The sequence below is a fragment of the Brassica napus genome, chromosome A3, assembly GCF_020379485.1.
Source record: "Brassica napus cultivar Da-Ae chromosome A3, Da-Ae, whole genome shotgun sequence".
NCBI classification, from domain to species: Eukaryota; Viridiplantae; Streptophyta; class Magnoliopsida; order Brassicales; family Brassicaceae; genus Brassica; species Brassica napus.
Window position 1 is genome coordinate 28,944,451 of NC_063436.1, and position 25,286 is coordinate 28,969,736.

Sequence of the window (25,286 nt, forward strand, 5' to 3'; positions counted from 1 at the left end):
TTTTTTTTATGGGTAATTATACATTTTTAAGTTTTTGTCACAAAAATAGAACTCAAAAACTAAAATGACATCTGAATTCATTTTCCCAAAATTCCACTCATCAACTCTAAACCCTAAACTTTAAACCCCAAATCCCACTTCTTAAATTTAAACCCTAATGTCTAGATTAATTAATCCTAGAAATATAAGTGTATATTTACTTTTTGATAAAACATTTAATTCTATTTCGATCATTTTTATTTTTAAGGTGAACAAAAAAAATTTATGTATATTCTAGGGAATTTCTCTTCTTTGATTGCATTTGTATATATTTGTAATATTCAATTAGAAAAGATTATGGGATTTGATATTAGCTGGAACTAATTTTGAAGTGAGTTCTGAAAGAAGACACGTTGCCAAAAAAGATCAACGCGTACACAGAACCCATTAGGGGCTTGACTTGTAGATATTGGATAACCAAAATATTAATTAAGATGGTTACAGGGTTTTAAGCATTAATTAAGAAATACTTTAGCACTATTATAAGAGATGAGACAATAAATAAAAGATGAGTAGCTGGGAACGTGCAACAGAAAATAGTTCACCCAACTTTCTCCTATTAATATGCTTCCATCTTCTTTTCTCTTCCTACTTCTAACCTTCTCTTCTTCCACACACATAAATACAGACACGCTTTTGATAATATAGAACAAGAACAAGAACAAGAAAACAATGGATCAAGAAAAGTCTCATTCCTGCTGCTGCGTTCTTGATGCTTCCACTTATGTGGGTTTCTGGATTCTCAAGAAGTTGCTTAGCAGAGGATACTCTGTTCACGCAGCTATTCGTAAAAACGGTATCTATCTCTTCTTGGCGCAACTAAAAATAATATTTTTCTGGTTGTTTCATTCAATTGTTTTCGTCTGATAATTAGGAGATAGTGAAATTGAGGAGACAATCCGAGAGATGGAAGCAACAGAGGAGAGATTAGTTGTGTACGATGTTGATGTGTTGGATTATCAAAGCATACTTGTCTCTCTCAAGACATGTAACGCTGTCTTCTGCTGCTTAGATAGCCCTGAAGGATACGATGTGAGTGACTTCATCAATCATCTTCTAAATATATATTTGTGTAGATTAAGAGTTTTGTTTGAGATTTTGTGTAAATCATTATTATAGGAGAAGGAAGTGGATTTGGAGGTGAGAGGAGCTATCAATGTGGTGGAAGCATGTGGAAGAACAGAGAGCATAGAGAAGATTGTATTCTCTTCTTCTTTAACAGCTTCAATTTGGAGAGACAACATTGGAACTCAGAAGGATGTTGATGAGAAGTGTTGGAGTGATCAAGACTTCTGTCGCAACAAAAAGGTTTCTAATCTTTCTTCACTCTCTTTTGTTATGATTTTTAGGTATTAATCGTAATTTGATTTATGTGAAAATTTTGGTGAATAAATTGGACCCACAACTAAAAGTTTATAGGCCGGATTGGAATAGCTAAAATATAATTTTCCTGACATTTCATTTAATGTAGGTAGCTCAAATTATTTCAGTATTTTATTTGTCAGTTCTATATGTTTGAATTTTGAAAAACTATACACATAATTAATTTATTGGCAGAAAACTTGGATATGTTAAAAGTATTAATTTAATTTATAAATTTGGATAGGTATCTTTTTAATAGTCAAAGTTGGGGTTTCATCAAATGTATTGTCACATTATCTCGAATAATTTAATTGTGCGACATAGAAAATTTGTAAGGTTGCAGATTAATTGAATATATTCAATTCTATGACTCATAAATACATACAGCTCTTGATTCCTGTATAGTTGCCTTTGGAAAAATTAAAGGGCATAATTTGTGTTTATTGATTAATTTTTTTGTTCAAATGTTTATTGATTAATTAGATACAGTTGATCTAGTAGTCTTTTATGACTATCATCACTATATTAAACGGTGACATGTTTTATATGTAAATGTGCATGCCTATACTATATACATGTTATCATTGTGATCGTCATAAATGAACTTATCTAACTTGTGCGTAAATTATTCGGGGACAATATTAACGTGTTATAGCTGTATGACATCGAATCGGACAGTCAATAAAAAAGCTGAAATTAATGGCATACCTTTTTTTTTTTGCTTTCTTGTTGTTACTTTTGGGGCTTTTTTGGTTACTATTAGTAGTAACTACTTTTTTCATACGCACAAGCTCAAATTCACGTGCGTACATTTTGTATGTTGGATGCAGTTGTGGCACGCATTGGCAAAGATGTTGTCCGAGAAAGCAGCTTGGGCACTAGCCATGGACCGTAGGCTCAACATGGTCTCTATCAATCCTGGTCTTATCGTTGGACCATCGGTTGCACAATATAACCCTAGGCCCACCATGTCCTACCTCAAAGGTACATACTACATAATCATGTATATACACTCAATATACTTGTAGATGTTCATTAATGTACATTTATAACTCGGTCAAACTATTTAGAAGTAAACAACCGAAATATATAGAGTTTATGTTCCAATCTGTAAGAAAAGAAGTGCTCCACAAGGACCACAACTAGTATACATACATTTAAAGAATATAGGACAATATCGTTTTATATGTTTTCCTTACTAAAATTCAAAAAATACCACAAGTTGATTTAGAAAGCATGTAGGAAGGTACTATTGTAGAGAAGCAAAAAAAAGTTTTGAGAAAGAGGTCCTAAATGAGCCAAAGTTCAAAAAAAAAGTGAGGTCCTATATGAGATATATATTGTTTTGGGTTGAAATTCTGAAAAAAAAAATTAGGAAATTTCTCCCTGTATTTTTGTTTCAAGTTTTTAGGAAATATTTCCCTATATTTTTGTTTTGGTTTGAATTTGACGAAAAGGTGTTGGTAACAGGAGCTGCACAAATGTATGAGAATGGAGTGTTGGCGTACGTAGACGTTAAATTTTTAGCGGATGTTCATATTAGAGCATACGAGGATGTTTCAGCTTGTGGTCGATATTTCTGCTTCAACCAAATCGTTAACACAGAAGAAGAAGCTCTCAAGCTTGTCGAGAGTTTGTCTCCTTTGATACCTATGCCACCGAGGTACATTTTATTCTATAATTGACTATAAACTTTGCTGTTTTCATGCGAGGATGGTAGTCCAATTGATGCAACTTAGTCTAATTAATACTTTGTGTATAAATGTCATGTAGGTATGAGAGTGTAATGCAAGGAAGCGAAGTTTACGAAGAAAGACTGAGGAACAATAAATTGAGCAAGCTGGTGGAAGCTGGCTCTGCTTGTTAAACAAATATTTAAATTATTTAAATTGAAGATGAGGAGCTTATACAAGAAAGGGTTATAGTTTGTATATTAAGCTTCTCAATTCATATTTCATAGTAGCATGTGTTCTCGTGAACTATTTATTTATAAAAATCATATTTCATACGAGTGATGGACAGTGCCGTGCAGAAAAGTTTTATGGGTTTAAGACAAATTTTAAAAATAAACTTATTTACAACTATAATAAAAATAATTTTGCAATATGAAATATCACTTTCATCAAATACACAAGTTTAACACTGTAAAAGAATAAGTTTATGTTATATTATGTCATATAAAAAAACACATGAATTAAAAAGGTTAGTTAGTCTATTATATGGAAAGATTTTTCTTATAAAACAAGTTTAAACTACTAGATTAGAAACTATTTTAAATTTTGGGACCCTAAAAAATTCATATTAATCGGGAGCCTAAGCCGAAGTCTTTTTCAATATTCTACAACCGTAGGCACACCTCTGGTGATGGGTAGAGGTTTTTATATTTTGAAACAATTACACCAAAAGGCAGTTTTGACTTTTTAATATCACATAAAGACAGTTTCTTATACCAACACAGTTTCCACTAACAGCTTCCTTTTGGACCAACTACCTAGTTATGTGCTAACCAACCCACAACTTAACTAGATTTTGTTATTAGCGGGAGATTCCCCCAGCCGTCGATCCCCACACCTCCTAGATGGTCCAGATTTATTCTGCTTTTTCTTGACAAGACTGATATCTGTTTTTTTTTCAGCCCTCTGATTTACCTTTTCACTTTACACATCTACGGTTTAGATTACATGGTCATGAAAAAGTCAATCTAATCTCTCCCCTCTTTGTTTTTCATTCCCGTCATTTCACGAAGCAGAAACCGTTTTCATCCTCCGTTCTCCATGGCTGACCACTGCATGGTTATCCCCAGTGAATGGACCTCCGCTGGTGAAGGGAAGCCTACAGTTTTCACTGTCTGCTGCCTTAGTTTTTGGCAAAAAACACCCAGGGGGTCCTCGAGCTTACCGAACACCTTAGGTGGCGGCTTCAGAGTACTAAGCGTCCACATAAATGACTCTCTCCCCCATGGAAAGTCAAAAAACTCATCAAGGTTTTCCAGCAACTTGACATATTTCAGAGTTGGCTTTGGTTTCTGCAAGGTCGCCACCAACACACCATCAACAATAACTATCAAACAGAGCTTCAGTTTCTTCTCCCCAGACATCTGCGGGTCAGCTTTCCACCATCGCCATGAGATCCTCCACAGTGGCGTTGCGGTTCCTTCCAATTAACCTTCCCCAAAACTCATAATTTTCGTCCGTCGCCTGGAGTTGGTAATCAAACCTGTAGCCATCTTCGAACTCGCCATAGGGCAACCCCGTAACCTCACCGAACTCCACAAGAGAGAAACGCAAAGGTTTCCCACCAAAAACGGGCCACATCTCGTACTTTTTCTTCGTAACAACTTGTCTCGTCATCATACTGTGCACAACTTTTCCGGCGAAAAGCCTCCGGGCGGGGATCCGAAATAGGCCTCCAAAACAAGATCCCAACAACAATTCCATCTCCGGAGTTCCCCTCAGAACGTCGCGAACCCACAACAGAAAATCAACCGTAGAGTACATATTTACCCTCTCGCTCGGAAACCGATCGGTCGCGAAAAGCCTCTCCGGCAAACGCTTTGCAATTTCGTCGCACCCGTCTTTCTCTAAAGACAAACAAAAATACAAGGTTAATACTTGAGTCTACAAAACCCAATGAAGTTTCAATATAGCCACAACATAACACTCTCACGAACTTACCATTCGCGGGTTGTTTAGACAAACGCTTGGCCCTCCGATCCCTGTCGCTTCCTCCTCCGGCGACGTCGTTCTATTCCGGGCACTCCGACGGGGAGATACGCTTCCCCCTACATTTTTGTTCTGTCGTAAGCTTTTGCGGCGGTTATCGCGTTGGCCTCCGTCATCGTTCTCCATCTCCTACGGCGGCTCTTGGGTTTCACCTTTTCTCCCTCTCTCTGTAAAAGGTAACTCCCGTCGTGTTTCTTTAATTAAATGAATCCACCAACTAAAGCCAGGATTAAAAGGTGGTGGGGTCCTCCATCAGATTTCGAATTTCGAAATGTGAAACGAAATAAGAAACCTAACCGGCGCCATAATTTCCAGTTAGGAGAGAGTTACAACTTCAGGGATAAATTAAGACATTTCACCTAAAAAACTACCCTTGTAGCATTAACTGCCTTTCTGTGTAAAGAAAAAACATAAAACTGTCCTGCAGTGTTAATAACTCTTATATTTTCCCGGGAGCACAATGTCAATGCTTCGCCAATTTTATACTTTACAGCAATGTTCCCTAATATATAAGAATGCTTTATAAAGTTTTGGTTGTTTTGTGCCAAAAATAATATTTGTTTCAAAACATTGATAATAACACATCTAAAATGCAAATGACGAAGATAATTCCACTAATTATCAATAAATTTATTAACTATTTCCTTTTCTAATTTACAACCATATCATAGAACCCTGATTTTACTATCTACTACATAAACAACCACGCTTCTGTGACATAATCATTTATTTGTTATAAAAGAACAGTTTCCTTTTTGAGAAAAAAAAAAAGAACAGTTTCCTTTCTTTTTCTGGACAAACAAATATACAGTTTCCTTGATAACTGAATACTTAAAATCTTAATTGGGCCAAGATTGTGTCTGAGTAGACCCAATAAAAAACTTATAACCAACCAAGTTCAGCGAAACGACGCCGTTGCGGCATCCCTTACCCCTTGCGTGTTCCGTTCTGCTCTCGACTTGAAACCCAAACCTTACTTCCTCTCGAAGAACCCTACATTGAGAGTTTTGGGATCACACACTATCAATAGTACTCATGTTATTTCTGAAATGTTGCTCAGGGTAAGTACGAAGAGACGATCAAGGAATGCACGAAAGCGTTAAAGCTGAATCCTACTTAATTACTTTAAGGCCTTGGTTCGCAGGGCAGAAGCGCACGAGAAGCTTGAACACTTTGAAGAAGCTGTCGCTGGTGAGAACACAGAGGAGTTATGTCTTAGTTGTTGTTGTATAGGTTAAATGGAAGAGTTCACTTCTGAGTCTTTCTCTTTTTTTCTCATATGCAGATTTGAAGAAGATCTTAGAACTCTTGATGAAAGAAGAGGCTCTAAGTAAGTTCTGAGCGTATCTCATCATAAACCTTTATCTTTTGTAATCAGCATCAGTTGTGGTTCTTTGGTGTCACATATCCCTGAGTAGATGTATTTGTGGCTGTAGCTAAGCTGAAGGAGATGGGAAACTCGATTTTGGGTCGATTTGGGAAGAGCATGGACAACTTCAAGGCTGCATGTTTAACTCCAAAACTAGTCACTATATCATTATGTAGTTCTTTCTACCACTTGATTTATAGCAACAACAAAATGGTTAATATTGCAATGTGTTATGTTCTTGATGCATTGGCACTAAAATGATGTGCAATCTCTTCTTTAAATTCAAAATTCAAATGTTACAACTTACAACAATGGATAATGTTCTCACATGGTACAGAAAATACAAGTAGTCACTATTGAATCCCTTAAAAGCACCCCACAGAGGAACTTGAATGTGTTTTGTGTGTGTTACAGTTTGTGTGTTATGGCATGCTGCTCCAAGTACTCTTTGCTGTTCATTTCTGTTAATCTGCACGCAATAAACAAACTCACTTGATGAGCAAGAAACTTAATAAAGCTTTTAGATTATACTGATGGTTCTCTTTCATTGACATTACCTACTGATGGTTCTATCTTTGGCAAAACCTAACTCATTGTCCACGCATAGCTCGGATACATCGTTCTTTCTTGACCTCGACGATGTTCTAGGAGACATTGACTTCGCATCAGAGATCGTTACAATCTTTTCCAAGAGTTCTTGAGGAGTTGCTTCAGCTGTACACAACAGCCTCGCTCTGTTCTCATACATCACCTGCAACTCAGTTTGTTAATACCATCTTAGAAGACTACAAAAATGTAAAGAGGCAGAACCAGGGAGCTGCATACATCGACTAGCGTGACGAATCTATACGCAGCAGTCCGGTTATGAAGCCCAAAGACAGGCACTCCTTCCAATGCAAGTGTATGAAACTTCTCTGCAACATCAGGACAAGAAAAAATAATTTGAGACAAGAGTTGGTTGATGTGACAGATGAGAGAGACTAACTTACTGAACAGTCCGAAGTAATCAGCAGCTCCAAGAGGTCGGTCGCATAACTCTTCAAAAGGGAAGTACGCACATCCCTTAGCACCTAATGGAACCTGTTCATGAAGCAGAATTGGTCTAATGATGAACTCATATAGACACAACACTCGGATTACACAGAGGCTTGTATTAAATATACCTGTAGTTTTCTTCCCATAACCACTTCAACTACTTGTGGACGCGCAACAACATTGCCTCCAATAAGTTCTTGAAACTTCTGTTTCAAAAGGGTGGAGAGATCTGTACCGATGAAATAGAATCCTTGCTCAGCCTGCACAAGTCAAGAACCATGCTGGTTACTAAACTCTACTTTGGTTTTAAGTTTGAAAGCCAATCTAGGGAGTTTCTTGAGTTATACCGAAGTTAGTTTCCGGTAATCAACGGCTGAGCCAATCTCATGAACCACATTCCTTTCCTGCAAAGAGATGGAACTTCTATGAGAGTCCGAAAGGAGAAAAAAAGACTAGAAACTGATTGATGGAAGTAATGGAGATACCTTTAGTGAGGCAATGAAAGGTAGGAAGAGATCTCTTTGGAGTCCTCCTTCATAGAGTTTATCAGGATTCCTATTCGATGTGGCAACAAGAATCTACAGTAAGTTTTTCACAAATATAGACAAAAGTCAGTTTCAACTTAAATGAGAAGAGATGATTGTAGCATCTTAATTTAAACAAGTATCACTCTTACTATGCCATTACTGAAGAGATGTCCAAAGAGTCGGTTAAGTATCAGAGCATCGGCAACATCAGTTACCTGTAGTAACAGAAACACAAGCCTTAATTAAAAATGGGTTGAACCAAAGATGATCAGTTTCAAGAAGAAGGATATATATATGTAAAAAGAAGAAGATACCATGAACTCATCTAGACATAATAAGATTGCATCATGAGCTATCTCTTGTGCAACTACTTCAAGTGGATCTGATAAACCCTTGTGCTTCTGCATTAACATTTTGAAGCAAAATCAAACAGCTATCTCAAGCAGATAAACAAAGGAAGTTTGATCATTCATACTTGTAATCGACTATGAACGGTTAACATGAAATCATGGAAATGAATCCTCTGCTTCTTCCAAGTGCAAGGCCTAATGAGACACAAAGGAGAGATCAAGAAAGATTAAAAGAATGTTATCATCATACTGAAACTTACAGTTGATCAAAGAATAAGTCCATCAACATGGTTTTTCCTGTGCCTACACCTCCATAGAGGTACAATCCTTTTACAGGTGAGACGGAAGACTGTGGCATGATCCTAGACCAGAACCAACGGCTTCTGCTTCACAGAAGAAGACAGGTTTGCATGAGATTTAAATTCTCAATTCTAACAAAGAGACTCAAAAGAAGAGAAGAATCACCTTGATGATTTATCAGAAGTGTTGTAACGATCTAGACGACATGTATCTACTGATTCCACAAGCTGATCATGTAGTCTCTGAAGCTCTTTCAATGCACCTAGCTGCAACATTTCAAACAAAAGCTTCAGCCGCAAGTAACATGAGCCAGGCTTAATCATATTGATCAATTTCTTTTTTAACGTACTTGGCAGATATCACCAGTCATGAGCTCGCCATCACTGATTCGTCTCTCATACTCAACAAGCGGTCCTGTTCTATTCACATCTGCTGTTTTACATATTACAAACATCATTCATCATACTAAACTCTAACAAAACAAAAACCTCAGAGATGATTGCTCGAGTTTGATTAGAAAGAAACAAACCTGAGGATGAGACAGTTAGCTTAATAGCAGCATCAGCTGCTTCTACGGCCTCTGCTGATAAGCCTCTCGAGAAACTTAACCTCGAATGCAAAGTTGAGTTACAAGTGTTTGTGTTCACCAGAGCTTCGTTTTGATTGGCACCTATCAAAAGTTTGCGGCTTTTGGAGGAGAAAGTTGAGGAGTTATAGCGTTCTTGATTCCTCAGGGCCCATCTAATTCTACTTAGAGACGAAGATGATCTAAAGACTGGTCTCATCTGCAGATCAATGCAAAACTGAATTATGCTTGCAGAAACCAGAAGAAGAACAATGAAACTACTTCTTTTAAAAACAGGGATGCATATAGTTTTGAGAATTGTCTAGTAAATGTATCACTATCACCAGGAAAAATAAAACTATTTTCTTTTGGTTTGCTTATCCAATGAAAGAAGAATCAAGTAACTCAAAAAGAGAGGATAGAAATATTCAAAGCTATTGACATATACTACTATTTGCATTATTGCAGTTATTCTTTTCTTGATATTAACATAAAAGTCTCACTACATGTGATGTAACGCTCAATAACAACAATAGATGTTACAGAAACAGAGCAATAATTGATGAAGTACTCACCTTGAACTATGAACAGCTAGAAATTTTTATTTTACAGAACGTTTTTATTTTTATTTTGAGAAAGTCTGGATTCCCGGGGAAAAAGGGAAAACTTTGTGGATTCAGTTACAGAGGCAAAACAAAACCCAGGAAGAAAAATGAAAATTTTGAATTAAATTATGAAGAATCTGAACCGGATGATAGAATTGGGCACAAGGGTGTGAAGAATTTATTACGCAATGGGATGATATATCTGGATAAGATACAGATAGAGAGAGGGCCAAGAAAGGAGGAGATGTTATCAAAGAAGCAAAACAGCGAAGAAGAAGAAGAAGAAGATTAACAGTTAAGACTTGAGAGATAGAGACGTGATCAAAATAGGATATACCTTCTTTTATCGTCTGAGACACGTGTGTATCTCTTTTTATTTTTGTTTAATTATTGAATAAGTAGTGGTATCCGCTAATTATTAAATTGTTATTAGTGTTAAACTTATATGCACAGTTGTTTTCCAGATCATGAGAAAATCAATTAATGTTATTGTTAGAAGAGTTGACTTTGAAATTGTGAAGTAATAATGTTCTTGAGATATTTCTTTTTCCATTTTTAATGACTTACTAAACTTACCCTACTTTAATGTATAAACAAATACAAGTCAAATGAGTTTTTTTTACCTAATAATAAAACTACATTAATTAAAAAAAAAATACTATATACTTAGGGCGATTGTCAATAATAGCACCTTTTAAAGTTTATGTCTCAAAAATAGCACTAGAAGGAGAAAGTCACAAAAATGACATTCAATAAAGGGTAAAATATCCATAATACCCTTGATTTAAAATTAAATAAATAAACAAAAATAAAAAAAATAAAATTAAAATAAAAATTAAAAAAATTAAAAAAAGAATTTTTTTATAGTTTCAGATTATATGTTTTCAGATTCGAAATTTTATAAATTTTTTTTTGAAATTTTTTTTAATTTTTTTTTTCAAATTTTCTTTTTATAATTTAAAAATACTTTTTGAAACAGTTTTTAAAATTTTTATTTTTTATTTTAGTATTTATTTTTTATAAAATTTTAAACCCTAATTCTAAAACCCCACCCCTTAACTCTAAACCTTAAGGTTTGGATTAATTAATCCAAGAGATATAAGTGTATATTTACCTCTTTAATGAAACCTATTTTTGTGACTTTGAGCCTTGAGTGCTACTTTGGGAACAAAAACTTGGTTTAGTGCTATTATAGTCTTTTTCTCATATACTTATTCAAAATGAAGCTTCTCGATGTTGCGTTTGCGTCTCCCATAACGGTGGGCCTAAGCTAGTTGCAAATGCCCCATTCAAGGGCTAAGCATCTTCCACGTGGAATATACCGACGTGAATCCTTCTTGGTCCCTCTCTTAACAAAAGAAAATTTCAACGCCCATCCTAAAAGAGTTTGGTCCCGTCAATAAATTCTCTTAAATTGTTGTATTTATATAGTAGTTGAATTGAATAATAATAATATAGTGTTTTGAACAGTCTAAATACTAGAAAAACAAAAGATTTTTCCTTTTTGAAATCTTGATTAGTAGTAGATGAATCATAGTCATGGCCCATGGACCTTAACGGTGACTGGTTGCATTACGCATGCTCCCACGTGCCCACGTCAGTTCTTACATTGGTAATCATGTCTCTTTCTGACCAAACCCCGTAGTAGTTGTTTACTTTCCTTACGCCAGCAGCAGACTGGGCCAACACATGGGCTTCAATAGATTATTGGGCCTTGGCCCATAAAACTTGATATAATTTAGTCATCGGGAGCTTAACAACTATCATCCTCTTCGATCTCACATTTGACTCGTCTCTTAAGCTGATTGTTAATGGCGAATCAAGGAGCAAAGAAGCGGAAGGATGAGAACGCTCGACACATGGCCAAGCTCCGTCGTATCATCATCGCTTGCAACGTACATCCTTCCCCCTCTTTTGATCCTCTCATTTTCTCGCCTTTCTCGAGCTCAAATCTGCAAACTTTCGATGTAATTAGATTCGTTACTTCGTTGATTTGATCGGATTGGTTTATGTGGTTGGGGTATCACAGGTTGTGTACGTGATAGTGAGGATGGTTATTTTCCATTCGAGCTTTACGTGGAAGCATTGGATTGGTCTTGTGGTGACGTCGATAGGTTACGGGGTGCCTTATAAGTTTCTCGATGGGATGGCGAAGCCTAGTGTTAGTGATGATGGGGAGCTTATCGATGGTGGGTTCGACATGAGCACTGGTGGTATTTGTGGGTACGTTTTTGTTCTCTACTAAGAAACAGAAAGTGTCTGCCTTTTTTTGTCTCAGTGTCTCTATGTATGATTAGAGGACTGTTTGACATGTGATGTTTGAGTCACCATTTATGGTGGATAGGATTTTGATAATGGAGTCTTCTATATTCATCACAAGCCTAACTAATGGTCCTTGTAGATATTTGCACGATGTGCTCTACATTACTTGCTTCGTGCAGCTGGCATCTATCATCTCTGGAAAGTTTTGGTACACTTATCTAGTGGTACGCCCATTTGAATATTTTTTGCAAAAACTGAATACTACTTAGACAAACTATAGATTGCAGCTTCTGTTGGAAAGCAATGATGTTATCTTCTTCTTTTTTTTTAGATTCCTGCATTTGGAGCGTACAAAGCTTCTGGGTTGATTAGAGGATTCATGTCACAAGGTTCAGAGGTAATCACTTAGTTTTGAATACCTCTCAAAGTCAGTCATTTTTGAACAAGGGAGCGTTATTAATAAAATTGACTGTAATGGGTCTCTGTGACTGAACTGTAGGGAGGTGTAGAGGATGAGAAAACTCGCAAAAAGAGGGAGAAGATGGAGAGAAAAGCTTCTAGAGGGCAAGCCGTCAGGACAAGATCACGATGAATGTGTTGACATCATCTTTAGCCAACATAACTTGGGAAAATCTTTCCTCAAAACATACAAAATGCAAAATCAACGGGCAACAACACTCTGTCTTGGCTTTGCAAAGTCCTTTGTTGTACGGTTGTAGCTGTCTTTACACTGTTTGAATTGAATGGATGTTGTTAATGTTAAGATTGAGGTTTTTTAGTTATCCAGAGTAAACTCCCTGAAGATATTATTGTTTTGTTGAGTTATTATAGCAGACAGATATAGCTGTCTTTACACTATTTGAGTTCATGGATGTTATTTAGGTGAAACAACTTCTTCATAGCTAGAGACTTGACTGTAAGTAGCTATGGAGTCATTAAAGAAATGATGAAAAAGAGCTTGGAACTCAAGAGACACCATTTTGTACTTCGTTTTATTGAACACAAATTGACTGTTTGAGAAGACGAGTATTTGATAATAGACAGAGAACATGAGACAACAACAAAACAATCTTTGATGAAACCTAAGTACATATTGTTATATACAAAAAGAAGAAGCTGCCATGTACTTTGATATCTTTGGTATTTGGGTTAGTACTAATAGTATCAACTGCTGATTACGGGGTAGAGGTTGAACTCACGCTCCAGTGTCCATAACGATTCATTCTTGCTATTGATACTCATCGTATACTCCTGGAAATACCCACTATATGTAATCACCGATACCGTCGCCCTGAAAAGGAGAAACATGAAAGATTATGTTCCAAAACAAGCAGCAAAACTGAGATGGCCATGATGTTCCTTCAACATGGTGATATCCTATATCTTACCTAATGGATGTAAACTGAGACGGAGATGATGTTCCTTCAAGTTTGTCTACCTTCCTAACCACTGCATAACTGTTAAACACAAGGCAAGCAACAGCCAATAAACCTCTTGGAGTTATACATAGCCTAATAGGTCATTCAGCAGCTTCCAAAAAGAATAGACTTCCCACCTTCTAATTCCGGAAGAAACTGCATTTTGAAGCACGTGATGATGTGCTGGGTCTAGTGCATCACTCACGCTGTCAGGAAGAACTGATCCAAGAAAGCTAGTAGACCTTTTGCTTCTGCGAACAAAGAAAACATGAAGAAGACTCTGACACAAATGTAAGGGAAGTAAGAGTGTGAATGTATTTTGAATCCTCACCTTTGATTTATGGCCAACATCAAAGAGAAGGCATGAACGGAGCCTGAAGAGCTCGTTGCAATCAATATATCCGGTAGCTGTGTGGACGGTCCAAAAGAGAGTGAGTATATCGTTGATGGGTATGTTCCTCTCCTGAAACTATATGACTGCAAACACAAGAAAAGAAACATTTAAGAATCTGCAGAAAGACCAAATGTACTGAAGAGAACTTATTCATTCACCTTAGTTGATTCAGAAACAAGATGGACTCGGATCAGAGTTCCTTGCTCAGATGCCGTAGCAATATACATTCCATTTGAAGAGAGTGCAATCGCAGCCAACGGAGAACGATGTGCATCAATCTATAAAAAGGTTTGTTAGTAATTGGGTTTAGTATGCAACTCAAGAACCCAAATAGTTGATCAAAAAATCAGGTGAAGCATATCTAGTAAACCTCACTATGAGACTGCAAATCCATGACGTTATAAACCAAAACAGCTCCTTTCGTTGTACTAGCCGGAACAGCTAAGAAGCAGCCTTCAAGACTTGGAGAAAACGCACAGAGACCTGCCCAAAGACGGAAACACACATTCTTGTTCACAAACGAACTGCTAATATAAAAGTGATGAAGGAAACTTTCTGAGCTACCTTTTGGATTTGGCACGGTGTCAACAGTATCAAGCATCACAAGCGTATTCAAGTCGTAAACGAATGTCTTCTCCACCAGCACAACAACAAGCCTGATAAGAATCAATCACAGCACCATGGATTCACACTCAAAAGACAAATCAAAACAACCTTTGCTCAGTTTGGTAACTAACCGTTTCTTGTTCATACGGACAGCGAGTATAGAAGTAAGAAAGTTCAGTTCTTTAAGAGGAGCACCCTTTGTGGTATTGAACAAGCATAGCCTCCGTGGAGATAGAGAAGCCTATATATATAAAACTTTCCCAGATCATACAAAGATCAAATCCAATCACAGAAGTGAAAAGATTCATAAAAGCACAAACCTGTTCACCAGCACCAACAAGTGCAAGAAGATCAGAGCTATACAACATCTCAACTATGACAAAAGCTCCAGCAGCTATATACCAACATCAAACAAATCAAACTTCAATACATACATATCATCATGATCCTATGCCAATTACACTAGCTTTTGACCGAGCCTAATGTCTGCATTACAACGATCATACTTCGATTAACTAAACCCATCATCCTAATCGTTCTGAGATTCAATACAAAGAACATAGCCAAACATAAAGTTTGATCCTTTGAATGATAAGAACTCACCTCGTTCATAGCAGAGTCTGCCTGTAGTTGAATCGAATATCTTGAAGGAATCTTTCGAACTTATCGCAAACCCACTACAAAAAGAAAGATCGAGCAGCCAACATCAAAAGGGTTAGCTTTTGAGTTACGTTTTCACCGAACCAAAGAAAGATCGAGCAACCAAAGAAAAAGGCAGCAACTTTCCTGGAAAATCCAGGAAAGGAATCGAATTTTTCGTTGTCAAACGCACCTGTTATCTTGATTGAAAGAAGCACAGTAGATAGAAGAAGATGGAGACGACTGATTCGCCATGTCGCCAAATTGTATAAAGACTCTCTCTTTCGTTTACTTTATATATGCTCTGTTTTTCCTCTTCAACCTCTTGTTCTTTACCTCCAAAACGCTGCGTTTCTTCTTCTTTTAACTGTTTGTGGCTGGATGAGGAGGAATGTGACTCAGTGAATTGCTCACTCTTTACTTTATAGACTAGGTGTCTTGCCCGCATATGCGGGCTTAATCGTTTAACAAATATTTATTAGTTTATTTTTTATTAATTCAAAAACCATCATAATAACTTATTATTTATGTTTTCAAAAAAATTAAATCAAACATATATATATATATATGACAAAAATCTAATTAAATATGTATGTTTAATTAAAATTTATTAAAGATAACATTGACTTTAACCACTGAATTTATTATAATTGTTTTATAGTTTATTTTTAAATTTTATAATTAAAAAATATATTTTAAGATAACAACACAATATATAAGACTTATCTTATTTTCCAAAAAGTTAATATTATTAATTAAAATTCGTTTTTGATTATATAATTAATTATTTAGAAAATTCATTAAGGGTATTATAGATATTAACCGCTCTAACTTTTAACGTGAGAGCTCGATTCCAAAAATTTACTTCGCAAATAATAGTATAGATATGCTCTGTTTCCGTCTTCCTCTTCTTGTTCTTATCTCAAAAACGCTGTCGTTTTCTTCTTCTTTTAACTGTTTTGTTGTCGAGTGAGGTGAAAATGTGACTCAGTTAATTGTTGGTTTGTGGTAAGAAACTGAAAGTGACACATGAGAGTCAAAGTTAGACAAAAGTCACAAGGCATATAAGCATTACTATAGGACCACAAACATCAAACAGGTTATGATAACAACTAAAGAAAAGTATTGATGCAAATGAGAGACAAAGAGATCAAAACAAGAGTCAAACAACATCACTCTCATATAGTTTCGGGCTTTGCCACCATAACCACAAGGAAAAATACATACCAAAAAGTGTATATACACATCAACATAACCAACACAGAATCTCAAACTATAGAGAAAATTTTAGCATCATTCACCAACATATACATGTCTATATTATAAAAACTGTAGAGCTTCTTCTTCTTCTTCCTTGGGTTTGTTTACTTTCTTTCTGTGTGGTTTATCTTGGACCGGATAGCTCCATAGCTAACAAATCTAAAAGCTGCTGATCATCGTCATCATCGAAACCCGAAGAGCCAAACATTTGATAAGTAGGATCATTGCAATGTGAAGTAGACAGAGATGAGCTTGGGTCATTACAAGCCAAACAATTGTCTTGAAGTGAAAATGTGAGTACATTGTGATAAGAACTGAAAACGACACATGAGAGTCAAAGTTAGACAAAAGTCTCAAGGCATAAGCATTACTAGAAGATGACCACAAGCTAAAGTATGATAACATAAGCTAAAGTATTGATGGAAATGAGAGACATAGAGATCAAACAACATCACTCTCATACAGTTTATGGCTTTGCTACCATAACAACAACAAAATACATACCAAAAAAGTGTATATACACATAACCATAACCAACACAGAATCTCAAACTATAGAGCACATTTGCATCATTCACCAACATATACATGTCTATATTATAAAAGCTGTAGAGCTTCTTCTTCCTTAGGGTTTGTTTGCTTTCTTTTTGTGTGGTTATCTTGGACCGGATAGCTCCATGGCTAACAAATCTAGAGGCTGTTGATCATCATCATCATCGAAAGCCGAAGAGCCAAACATTTGATAAGTTGGATCATTGCAATGTGAAGTAGTAGACAGAGATGAGTTTGTCTTGAAAGAGATGTTGGCATGGTAGAAATGTGAATGGTTATGCGACGCAGCCCATCTCTCGGCTAAACCGTCTCCTTCCAGCATCAGAACCACTTCAGACATTTTGGGACGATGTGCTGGAAGATACTGTGTGCATAGCAAAGCCACTTGTAACATCTCTCCAACCTCAATCTTATCATAGTTTGTCCCAAGCTCTCTGTCCACTAACTCCTCTACTTTCATCTCCTCATGCAACTTCCTCGCCTAAACACAAAGTTAAAAGAAAAATGTTGACTTCTGTTGAATATATAAAGTAATAAAGACAAGTGATTATGAGTCTCATTGCTTACCCATTCAAGCATAGCTCCTTTTTGGCTAGCGGTTTTACCAAACTCAAGAGCTCTCAAACCGGTTATGAGCTCAAGCAAGAGTATACCAAACCCAAACACATCGGTCTTCTCAGAAGACTGACCGGTTGAGAGATACTCAGGCGCAATGTGGCCAACCGTGCCTCGAACCGCGGTGGTGACATGAGAATCCTCGTGGTTGAGGAGCTTAGCAAGCCCAAAGTCACCAACAACAGCCTCAAAGCACTCGTCTAAGAGTACATTAGCCGCTTTTACATCTCTGTGGATGATCTTTGGATCACACTGCTCATGTAGATACAACAAACCTCTCGCCGCTCCAATCGCAATCCTCTTCCTCATGTTCCAGTCCAATGCCGGTTTAGCTACAACAGTTAAAACAAAAAACTGGTTAAGACTCAAGAGTCAACGAAAATGAGACTTAAGCTGAGGATGCAAGACTTATACTGACATTTAAGCTTCAAGGCGACGCTGCCATTAGGCATGTAAGGGTAAACAAGAAGCCTTTCACTAGATGTTTTGCAATAACCGATTAACCGAAGCAGGTTCCTATGAACAGCTAAGCTAATCATCTCTAGCTCGGTTCGAAACTGTGAATCTCCTGTAGTTCCATTAACATCTTTTAGCCGTTTCACTGCAACCATAGTCCCGTCTCCTAGCTTCCCTCTGTAGACATTACCGAACCCTCCAGCGCCGAGAATGTTCTTGGAACTGAAACCATCTGTAGCTACATGAAGTTCTCTGAACGTGAAGCTTCTTAGATTCCCAAGTCCCTGTATCCCTTCCTCTTGCTTGTCTGTTATAAAAAGGCAAAACTTTAAACCATCTTCATGAATCAAAGGTGTATATAGCACATAAGCTCAAAAGCTAACGAACCGTTTAAGTTAAGGATCAGTAGCCTTCTTTGTTTCTTTCGGTACCAACAGAAGAAACCGAGAGCAAGGGTGAGTAAAACAACAAAGCCAAGGCTTACACCGAGAGCTATAGCCAATCTATTAGACCTGCCTCCTACACACACACACACACGAATAACAAGAGTGGTTAGTGAAACGATCAATAACAACTGATGCAAGAAGGAGAAGAATTTTACCTGACGAGGAGCTCAAAGAAACAGAAAGAGGACTTGGAGTGATTGATCCAGAACAAATCTCAGGTGGGCTGCTTCTACATATCAAAGGGTTCCCAGCAACACTAGACTCAACAAACAAAGCAGAAGCCACACTTAGTCCTGATTATATTTTAAATTGAAAAACACACACAAAATAAGTGTTTTTTTCTTACTTGAAGGTCCGGGCTGGGAACTTAGGAACAGGGCCACTGAGGTTGTTGTAAGACAAGTCCCTAAATTCCAAAAAAAAATCAGATAATAACAAAGAAGACAACCTTCATAAGAGGAAGAAAAGACAAATCTTTATATACATAATAATACTTACAAGAAGGTGAGATGAGGGATTTGAGACAAAGAAGCAGGGAAGGGCCCAGACAATGAGTTGTTGTTTAGTCTCCTATTTGTACGAGGTAAGATGATTAATGAACTGATCATCAAATCATTAGATGGTGAAACAAAGAGTAAAGAGTCAGAAGCTCACAGATATTGAAGGGTGCTTAGCTGCTGGACGGAAAGGGGTATTTCGCCGGAGAATCTGTTGTTGGAGAGATCCAAAGTTTGTAACTTCGGAAGTAAACCGAGCTCCGGTGGGATTTTCCCGGAGATGTTGTTGTTCTGCAATGACCTTCAAAAGGAACCACAAATAGGAAACTGAGGTTTAGAGATACAAACAAAAAAAACAATTTTTTTTTTGGAAGAAGACAAGAGAGGATGGAGGATCCGAGGTTGTCGTAATCGTACACTTGTCCGAGATTAGTGAGGTTTCCGATTGACTCAGATAGAGTTCCCGAGAGAGATTGGCTTGGAGCTCCTCTAAAACAGTTGGAGAGAGAGAGAGAGAGAAAGAGTGAGACTTTTCGCCATTAATGAACTCCATAGAGGACAGAACAAAAAAAAAGAAGAAACTCACAGGCCAATGACGAGGTTGTCGGAGGAGCAAGTGATCATAGCCCAGCTACAAGGATCAACTGAAAACTCGTCCCAGTTGTTCAAAGCTCCACGAGGATCATGCAAACCGTTCTTTATATTTATTAACGCCTCCACTGTTCCATCATATATTAAAAAGATTGAACTTTTAAACCAATAGGAACAAAATGATACGGTCTTTAGTATATTGCAATGTTTTTTTACCTTCGGGGTTTCTAGGCTCGGAAGAGAGCGTAGGAGTTGAGAAACAGAGGAAGCAGAACAAGTAGAGGAGATGGAGTTGATTCAAGTTCAACATGGTGGTCTTCTTAGTTACCACCACCGTGGAAGGTTTTAGCTAAGGAGAAGGGAGAGAGCGTTATTATTATTATTTTTTAGTTGGGGTTGTGACCACAAACACGCATAGGAAAAGAAGAGAAAGCAAAAAGCAAACAAAGAAGAAAGAAGCGTCTCGGGTCTATCAAAGAAGTCTTTCTTTCAACCTTCTTCTCAAACAGTCTCTCTCACACAGGAGAGGAGAAGAAGGTAAAGAAGAAGATGAGAGGTTTAAATGGAGAGAGAGAGAGGGAGAGAATCAGGGGGAAGCTGATACGGACTGTCGGACCCGGGATGGTGGAGGATGCTAGTCTACTCTACACTCTCTCTCTCTCTCTCTCTCTCTTTTCTGTCTCCTTTTCTTATTGCTAATTTCCTATTTTTAATTTAATTTAATTTCTGATTATTAATATTTTTTTACCTTTTATATTAAATTTAGTATTTATTCAATATTTTGTTTGTGTTTTCAAAGCTTTAAAGTTAAATCTCTAGTTATCTTATGTAAAATAACAAAAAAAAGTATATATATACTAGAAAGCTACTGGAGTCTACTCATATGTATATATCTAAGAGATTTCCCTATTATAAACTCTGTGAAATGCATTTTTTTGTTGTTCAAATTTACAAATCTGTTTTATTCTGCATTTTACTGTATAATGAGAAGAAAAAAAAGACAGAATTGATGTAATGTACCACCAGTGACAGGCTATAGGACTTAGGTGATTTTGTAACTCTAAAATTCGTTTCCTCTATTTTTTTTAATGTTTTTTTTTTCATCTCTTTCTTCCATCTCAATGGAAACAAAGCCTTTACCACAAGATGAAATTTGATAAATTGCTGTCTCCCCACCTAATTTTGAAACTTAATGTAGTGATATATCCAATAATTCACATTTGTAGAAATTGTTATATATAAATGCTAGTCAAAATGCAATAACATGAGATCAGAGAGTGGTAACAAGAGAAACTAGCAACAAGTCAAGTAAAGCCTTGAAATAGGGATAATCCACGCTTGCCTAATGAGGTGCTATTTATTTGTGATATTACACTATTTATGATAAGTCCCTATACTTTTGATTTATTTCTTTTCTCTGTCATTATTTTTGCCCACTTTTTGTATTACTTTAATACTGCACCCTCCTCTAATAATTACTACGTCTTTGTCTTTCTTTTCCTTATTTTATTACTTTTTCTATCTTTTTCCCCTTTCAATCACGTCTTTCTTTACTGCCAGAACATTCATGACCCCCACGTTTCGAATGTATGTTTAATAAAGTTTTCGTATAAAAATGCTAGAAAATAATTAAGTTTTTGTTAACATTTACATGTACTAACTAATAAATAATCAATCATGCATTGCCCACTTTACATTTTCGCACATAACAATGAACTCTCGAACTCGAAGCTAATAAGAAACAAGTTTTTAGAAATTTGCATGTTCTTAATTAGATATATTCATTACATTTTGAAGTAGTCTATGTACCGAGTACCAAAAATAAGAGCTGGTCAAAATGCCAAATTAGGATGAGCAATATGAGGTAAGCAATGAGATGCTTTGTAACCAATCACCTTATTTTCTCATCACATATTATCAATGATCCTTCCTTATTACATCATGCATGCATCTTTGTACTTGTTTCATATATATATATTCCCTAATTAACTTCATAATCTGTTCTTTACTCATATAATAATAATTCATGGTGGCCTTTTTGTGATGGGTTCATTCACCCCCGAGATATACTGTTGAATGTTTCACAAGTGATTAAGAATCGGAATCAGATTCATTTGGCTGTAACAAATCAACATAATTTGTGACTTAAAATTCTGGTCGTTCAAGAAAGTGGAGAAAGTCTGAATGATGGGACAAATCGAGCTACATATCAACATTCTTATGCGTTCTGGCTTCTGTTTCAATCTTCTTCTTCGTTTTTGATAAACCCAAAGACCCATACATTTTTTCCAGGTTGGAATGAGTCACTTCAAGATTCCTCCCAAGCAGACTTGAACCCAATACCTGACTTCTCACTCCTTTGGAAGGGTCATGTAAAACTACTTGGTTTTTGTTTCAATCTTCTTATATATTTTACAAAATTTTAAGTATAATGTCAAAAGGGGGAAATAATTAACACTCACGAAGGGATTTATAAAAGTAGATTCATCTTCCCAATAATTTGCACCACATAAAAAATGTTGGTTATTTTTTGTTTCTATTTTCTTCAGTAATGTTTGTTTCATCTTTTTATCCACTGGACCATATTCTGATATGCACCAATTATAAAATGCTTTATTTCATTAAAGTTCTTTAAAAATATTATTTGTTACTTTTTTACCTTTTATGGTGGCCAATTGTATTTGCTTTGTGACTACTAACTTCACAATGTATAAGCATATCTTCATCGTTGTAGCAGAACAGTGTTGATTGTGCAGCCTAGCAATGGAACATGAGTCATCAATCATTAATTAATGGATCTTGATGTTATGTTAGTGTTCAAAAAAGTGAAGAAGTGGAAAACGCTCAATTTACCAAGTATCAGATTAATAACAATATAAAAATGCTGATTATTACCTGATTAAATCTCTATTTTAAAATATTTGTAAGACCATAAAAGTTTATATTAGTCCGGTGAATTTAATGACCTATAAAAATTCTAGTGACTTGCATCAGGTTAACAATTTTACAAGCAAACATGTGTTAATTGTATTTTAGTTTGTATAAATCCCCTATATATTATTTGAGAAGCATTACAACATTTTTTTGTAGCCACATGTCATCACTAGAATAGTTCTTAGAATCCTTAGAGAAATAGGTTGGTCCATCTAAATATATAATAAGTTTTTTATTAAACCACAATAAATACCTTATTAAATGTGCTTCATTATTTCCTTAAATAAGATTACGTAATTTCCTAATGTGGCTAAAGTATATATGACAATTAATGATTTTGAATAATAAAGATTTGATAAAAATAAGTGTGTATTATAATAATATTTGTTTAATTTTAAGCTATTAAAATAAATTAAACAATCATAGTAACTATATAATAAAAATTTTAAAAATTATTTATATATTATATTTTGAATTTTTAAAAACGAGTATAAATTACTAAAACTGTTAAAAGTTTCACATTCAAATTTTGTGATCTATGATTTAAAACTTTTGTTATGACATGATACAAATAATTAAAAAATAATATAGGTTAAAAGTCTCATTTAATAAGTCCCAAAAATAAAATATATATAAATATATGTATCATTTTAAATTAAACTATATGCCATATAAAAATATATAAATATCTTAATTTTGAAATTTACTTTGAATATTTTTTTGATAAAAAATTTGAAAAAATATTGACAACTTAATTATTTAAAATATTATAAATTACTTAAACCATTAATCCCACATTAAAATTTTTGTTATCACTAATTTAGATTTTTTGCTATAACATATACAAATGATAAAAAAAATATGAGCAAAAAGCATCATCTAATAAATATTAATATTAAAATATACCATATATATGTTACTATCATTTAAATTTAATTATATATCATATCAAATAGAAAAAATATTTTTTTCGATTTATAAAATTTATTTATATGTTTGCACCAATTTAATTATATAAGTAGTAGATAATGACTTTTTAATTATTCAATATATATTTCTTATTTCATAATATGTTATAAATATATAATATATAAAATAATTTATATATATAATGTTTATCCCGCGAAAGGCGCGGATCTTAACCTAGTTAAGTTTAAAAGCCTACCGAAAGCAAACAAAGAAACAAATCAAAAGTAAAAAACATAGGCCTGGTCATTTTACCCGGATTCAAAGACCCGAGTCGTAACCGACTCAAAAATTATAGGTACCTATATGGATCTAAATTTTTAGGACCCGGATCCGACAAGACCCGACCCGAGAATCCGGATACCCAGACCTAATTTCAAGAGAGAGAGAGGGATCGGAGCCAGGGAGAGAGTAAAAAAATTGAAGTTAATAAAAAGGAGAGAATTGGGGCAGCAAATCTTCGTTGGAGTGCGATTATTCTTCTGTGATTTCCCACTGCTTATGTGGTCGACCTGATCCTTCCACGTTCTCTAATTTTTTATACTTCTTTGCTATTTCTTGGTTATAGTTTATATATACTAGATCCTTTCTCCGCGCTACGCGCGGATAATATATTTAAATTTGTTATATTTATCATTTTTATTTGTATGCAAAATTTTCTATATTAAATTATATATAACTAACTTTTAAATTTGATTTTTTTTTAGTTTGAAGTAAATATTTCTATTATATGTAACACAATTAACTAATAAAATAGGAAGAATCAAGTTCGAGATTTTAGAGTTATGTAAAAAAAATATAATTATGTATAGAACACAAATTATTTTAGTTTAAAAGATCGGAATCTCATCTCGAATAAATTTACGAAAAAAGTACTCTAATAATCTACTTAAATTATAAAACCTCCTTTTAAAAAAAAGCGTACTTAATAATATTTTTTACGTGTAATAGTTGAAAACTGACAATTGAATATCGATCTAGAATATTATTTTAATATATCTAATGTAAAATATTAATTGTAATAAACAAATTATGAATTTTGTAATATTACATGAATTGGAAGTCTTTAAAATCTAAAATCTATTTTATTAACATACTATATTTTTTATTAATTTATTATTTTAACGTTACAAAATATTGCTTTAGTTTTATTTGTATATTATTTTTTTAATAATTTAGTTTCTTTTAAGTAATTTTAAAATTATCAAGAATATAATATATTTAAAATTATTTATTTAAATATATCCAAATATGATGTCTCATTTTTATGTGTGTTTGCGTTGAGCATATTTAATTTGTAATTTGTATATTTAATAACACCTTATTGCGTGTCGTTATATGGTTTTAATAAATGTGTTGTCATTTCATTTTTATTACTACTAACATGATTTTTTAGTGATCAGTGATAATATATTTTTAACGTTATGTATTATATTTTTAGTATATTTTTTAACTCTTCGTGCTGGCACTTTTTTTAGAATCATTTTAATTAGATAATAGGTTTCAAGATGTAAATAAAACTGTGTATGTTGTAAATTTAGACTTTTTAGTGTAGCTGAGCACTATCAATTATAGAAATTATATTATGATTTTATTTTACTAAATCTTTCTTTCTGTGTATTTTTTTGGTTTTATTTTGTATTTTTACAATTTTATTGCATTATTCTTTAAATGGAGAGAATTGATATTTCCAATTTTTGTTTCATATACCTTAAAAGTCTTCGGTTGATTTTTGTTTGTTTTCTTTCTCCAATTATAATGTACAGTTCGACCGTTT

At 34.8% G+C, this 25,286-nt stretch overlaps 5 protein-coding genes across 6 annotated transcripts; 2 read left to right on the forward strand and 3 right to left on the reverse strand.

Moving 5' to 3' along the window:
• The first annotated feature begins 554 nt into the window (after positions 1-554).
• LOC106410491 (cinnamoyl-CoA reductase 1) lies at positions 555-3,412 on the forward strand. Its single transcript, XM_048765316.1, has 6 exons — positions 555-835; positions 914-1,071; positions 1,159-1,347; positions 2,232-2,385; positions 2,872-3,064; positions 3,175-3,412. Exons 1-6 carry the CDS (start codon positions 712-714, stop codon positions 3,266-3,268), a joined length of 912 nt encoding a protein of 303 aa, XP_048621273.1. The 5' UTR covers positions 555-711; the 3' UTR covers positions 3,269-3,412.
• A 3,338-nt stretch (positions 3,413-6,750) lies between these two features.
• Positions 6,751-10,192, reverse strand: LOC125591312 (AFG1-like ATPase). 2 transcript variants are annotated; one of them, XM_048765321.1, is made up of 15 exons: positions 9,845-10,192; positions 9,234-9,489; positions 9,054-9,136; positions 8,870-8,970; positions 8,665-8,787; positions 8,530-8,599; positions 8,369-8,455; positions 8,204-8,269; positions 8,013-8,105; positions 7,875-7,931; positions 7,656-7,787; positions 7,482-7,572; positions 7,318-7,406; positions 7,050-7,243; positions 6,751-6,961 (listed from the first exon to the last, which is right to left on the reverse strand). In XM_048765321.1, exons 2-15 carry the CDS (start codon positions 9,487-9,489, stop codon positions 6,901-6,903), a joined length of 1,503 nt encoding a protein of 500 aa, XP_048621278.1. In that variant the 5' UTR covers positions 9,845-10,192; the 3' UTR covers positions 6,751-6,900. The 2 variants fall into 2 exon arrangements, with proteins under 2 accessions (XP_048621278.1, XP_048621282.1); XM_048765325.1 differs by having other exon boundaries at positions 9,054-9,133; positions 9,845-10,190.
• A 1,423-nt stretch (positions 10,193-11,615) lies between these two features.
• Positions 11,616-12,994, forward strand: LOC111213639 (transmembrane protein 208 homolog). The gene is made up of 5 exons (XM_022715439.2): positions 11,616-11,769; positions 11,904-12,097; positions 12,276-12,360; positions 12,468-12,533; positions 12,636-12,994. The coding sequence occupies exons 1-5, from the start codon at positions 11,686-11,688 to the stop codon at positions 12,726-12,728; spliced, it is 522 nt and encodes a 173-aa protein (XP_022571160.1). The 5' UTR covers positions 11,616-11,685; the 3' UTR covers positions 12,729-12,994.
• Positions 12,995-13,106: 112 nt separating this feature from the next.
• On the reverse strand, positions 13,107-15,587 carry LOC111213638 (autophagy-related protein 18b). Its single transcript, XM_022715438.2, has 11 exons — positions 15,387-15,587; positions 15,158-15,231; positions 14,875-14,948; positions 14,686-14,795; positions 14,513-14,604; positions 14,319-14,431; positions 14,107-14,226; positions 13,886-14,031; positions 13,692-13,805; positions 13,525-13,593; positions 13,107-13,427 (listed from the first exon to the last, which is right to left on the reverse strand). The coding sequence occupies exons 1-11, from the start codon at positions 15,446-15,448 to the stop codon at positions 13,301-13,303; spliced, it is 1,101 nt and encodes a 366-aa protein (XP_022571159.1). The 5' UTR covers positions 15,449-15,587; the 3' UTR covers positions 13,107-13,300.
• Positions 15,588-16,847: 1,260 nt separating this feature from the next.
• LOC106436918 (probable LRR receptor-like serine/threonine-protein kinase At4g30520) lies at positions 16,848-20,230 on the reverse strand. The gene is made up of 11 exons (XM_022715437.2): positions 19,826-20,230; positions 19,605-19,737; positions 19,436-19,507; positions 19,176-19,319; positions 19,020-19,091; positions 18,868-18,927; positions 18,677-18,777; positions 18,463-18,594; positions 18,038-18,382; positions 17,572-17,951; positions 16,848-17,485 (listed from the first exon to the last, which is right to left on the reverse strand). Exons 1-11 carry the CDS (start codon positions 19,917-19,919, stop codon positions 17,108-17,110), a joined length of 1,911 nt encoding a protein of 636 aa, XP_022571158.1. The 5' UTR covers positions 19,920-20,230; the 3' UTR covers positions 16,848-17,107.
• Positions 20,231-25,286: the final 5,056 nt, after the last annotated feature.

Excerpts from the sequence above, each read along its gene's own strand:
- LOC106410491 (XM_048765316.1), top strand. The coding sequence starts at position 712 with ATGGATCAAGAAAAGTCTCATTCCTGCTGCTGCGTTCTTGATGCTTCC. Across the intron at positions 2,386-2,871 it reads CACCATGTCCTACCTCAAAG|GAGCTGCACAAATGTATGAG; the intron begins GTACATACTACA and ends TGTTGGTAACAG. Across the intron at positions 3,065-3,174 it reads TTGATACCTATGCCACCGAG|GTATGAGAGTGTAATGCAAG; the intron begins GTACATTTTATT and ends AATGTCATGTAG.
- LOC125591312 (XM_048765321.1), bottom strand. The coding sequence starts at position 9,489 with ATGAGACCAGTCTTTAGATCATCTTCGTCTCTAAGTAGAATTAGATGG. Across the intron at positions 7,932-8,012 it reads CTTTCATTGCCTCACTAAAG|GAAAGGAATGTGGTTCATGA; the intron begins GTATCTCCATTA and ends ATCTCTTTGCAG. Across the intron at positions 6,962-7,049 it reads AAAGATAGAACCATCAGTAG|ATTAACAGAAATGAACAGCA; the intron begins GTAATGTCAATG and ends TATTGCGTGCAG.
- LOC111213639 (XM_022715439.2), top strand. The coding sequence starts at position 11,686 with ATGGCGAATCAAGGAGCAAAGAAGCGGAAGGATGAGAACGCTCGACAC. Across the intron at positions 11,770-11,903 it reads GTATCATCATCGCTTGCAAC|GTTGTGTACGTGATAGTGAG; the intron begins GTACATCCTTCC and ends GGGGTATCACAG. Across the intron at positions 12,534-12,635 it reads TCATGTCACAAGGTTCAGAG|GGAGGTGTAGAGGATGAGAA; the intron begins GTAATCACTTAG and ends ACTGAACTGTAG.
- LOC111213638 (XM_022715438.2), bottom strand. The coding sequence starts at position 15,448 with ATGGCGAATCAGTCGTCTCCATCTTCTTCTATCTACTGTGCTTCTTTC. Across the intron at positions 14,949-15,157 it reads CAGACTCTGCTATGAACGAG|CTGCTGGAGCTTTTGTCATA; the intron begins GTGAGTTCTTAT and ends GTTGGTATATAG. Across the intron at positions 13,428-13,524 it reads TCTCAGTTTACATCCATTAG|GGCGACGGTATCGGTGATTA; the intron begins GTAAGATATAGG and ends TCTCCTTTTCAG.
- LOC106436918 (XM_022715437.2), bottom strand. The coding sequence starts at position 19,919 with ATGTTGAACTTGAATCAACTCCATCTCCTCTACTTGTTCTGCTTCCTC. Across the intron at positions 19,320-19,435 it reads CTCACTAATCTCGGACAAGT|GTCATTGCAGAACAACAACA; the intron begins GTACGATTACGA and ends TTCCTTTTGAAG. Across the intron at positions 18,928-19,019 it reads ATCCCTCATCTCACCTTCTT|GGACTTGTCTTACAACAACC; the intron begins GTAAGTATTATT and ends TTTGGAATTTAG.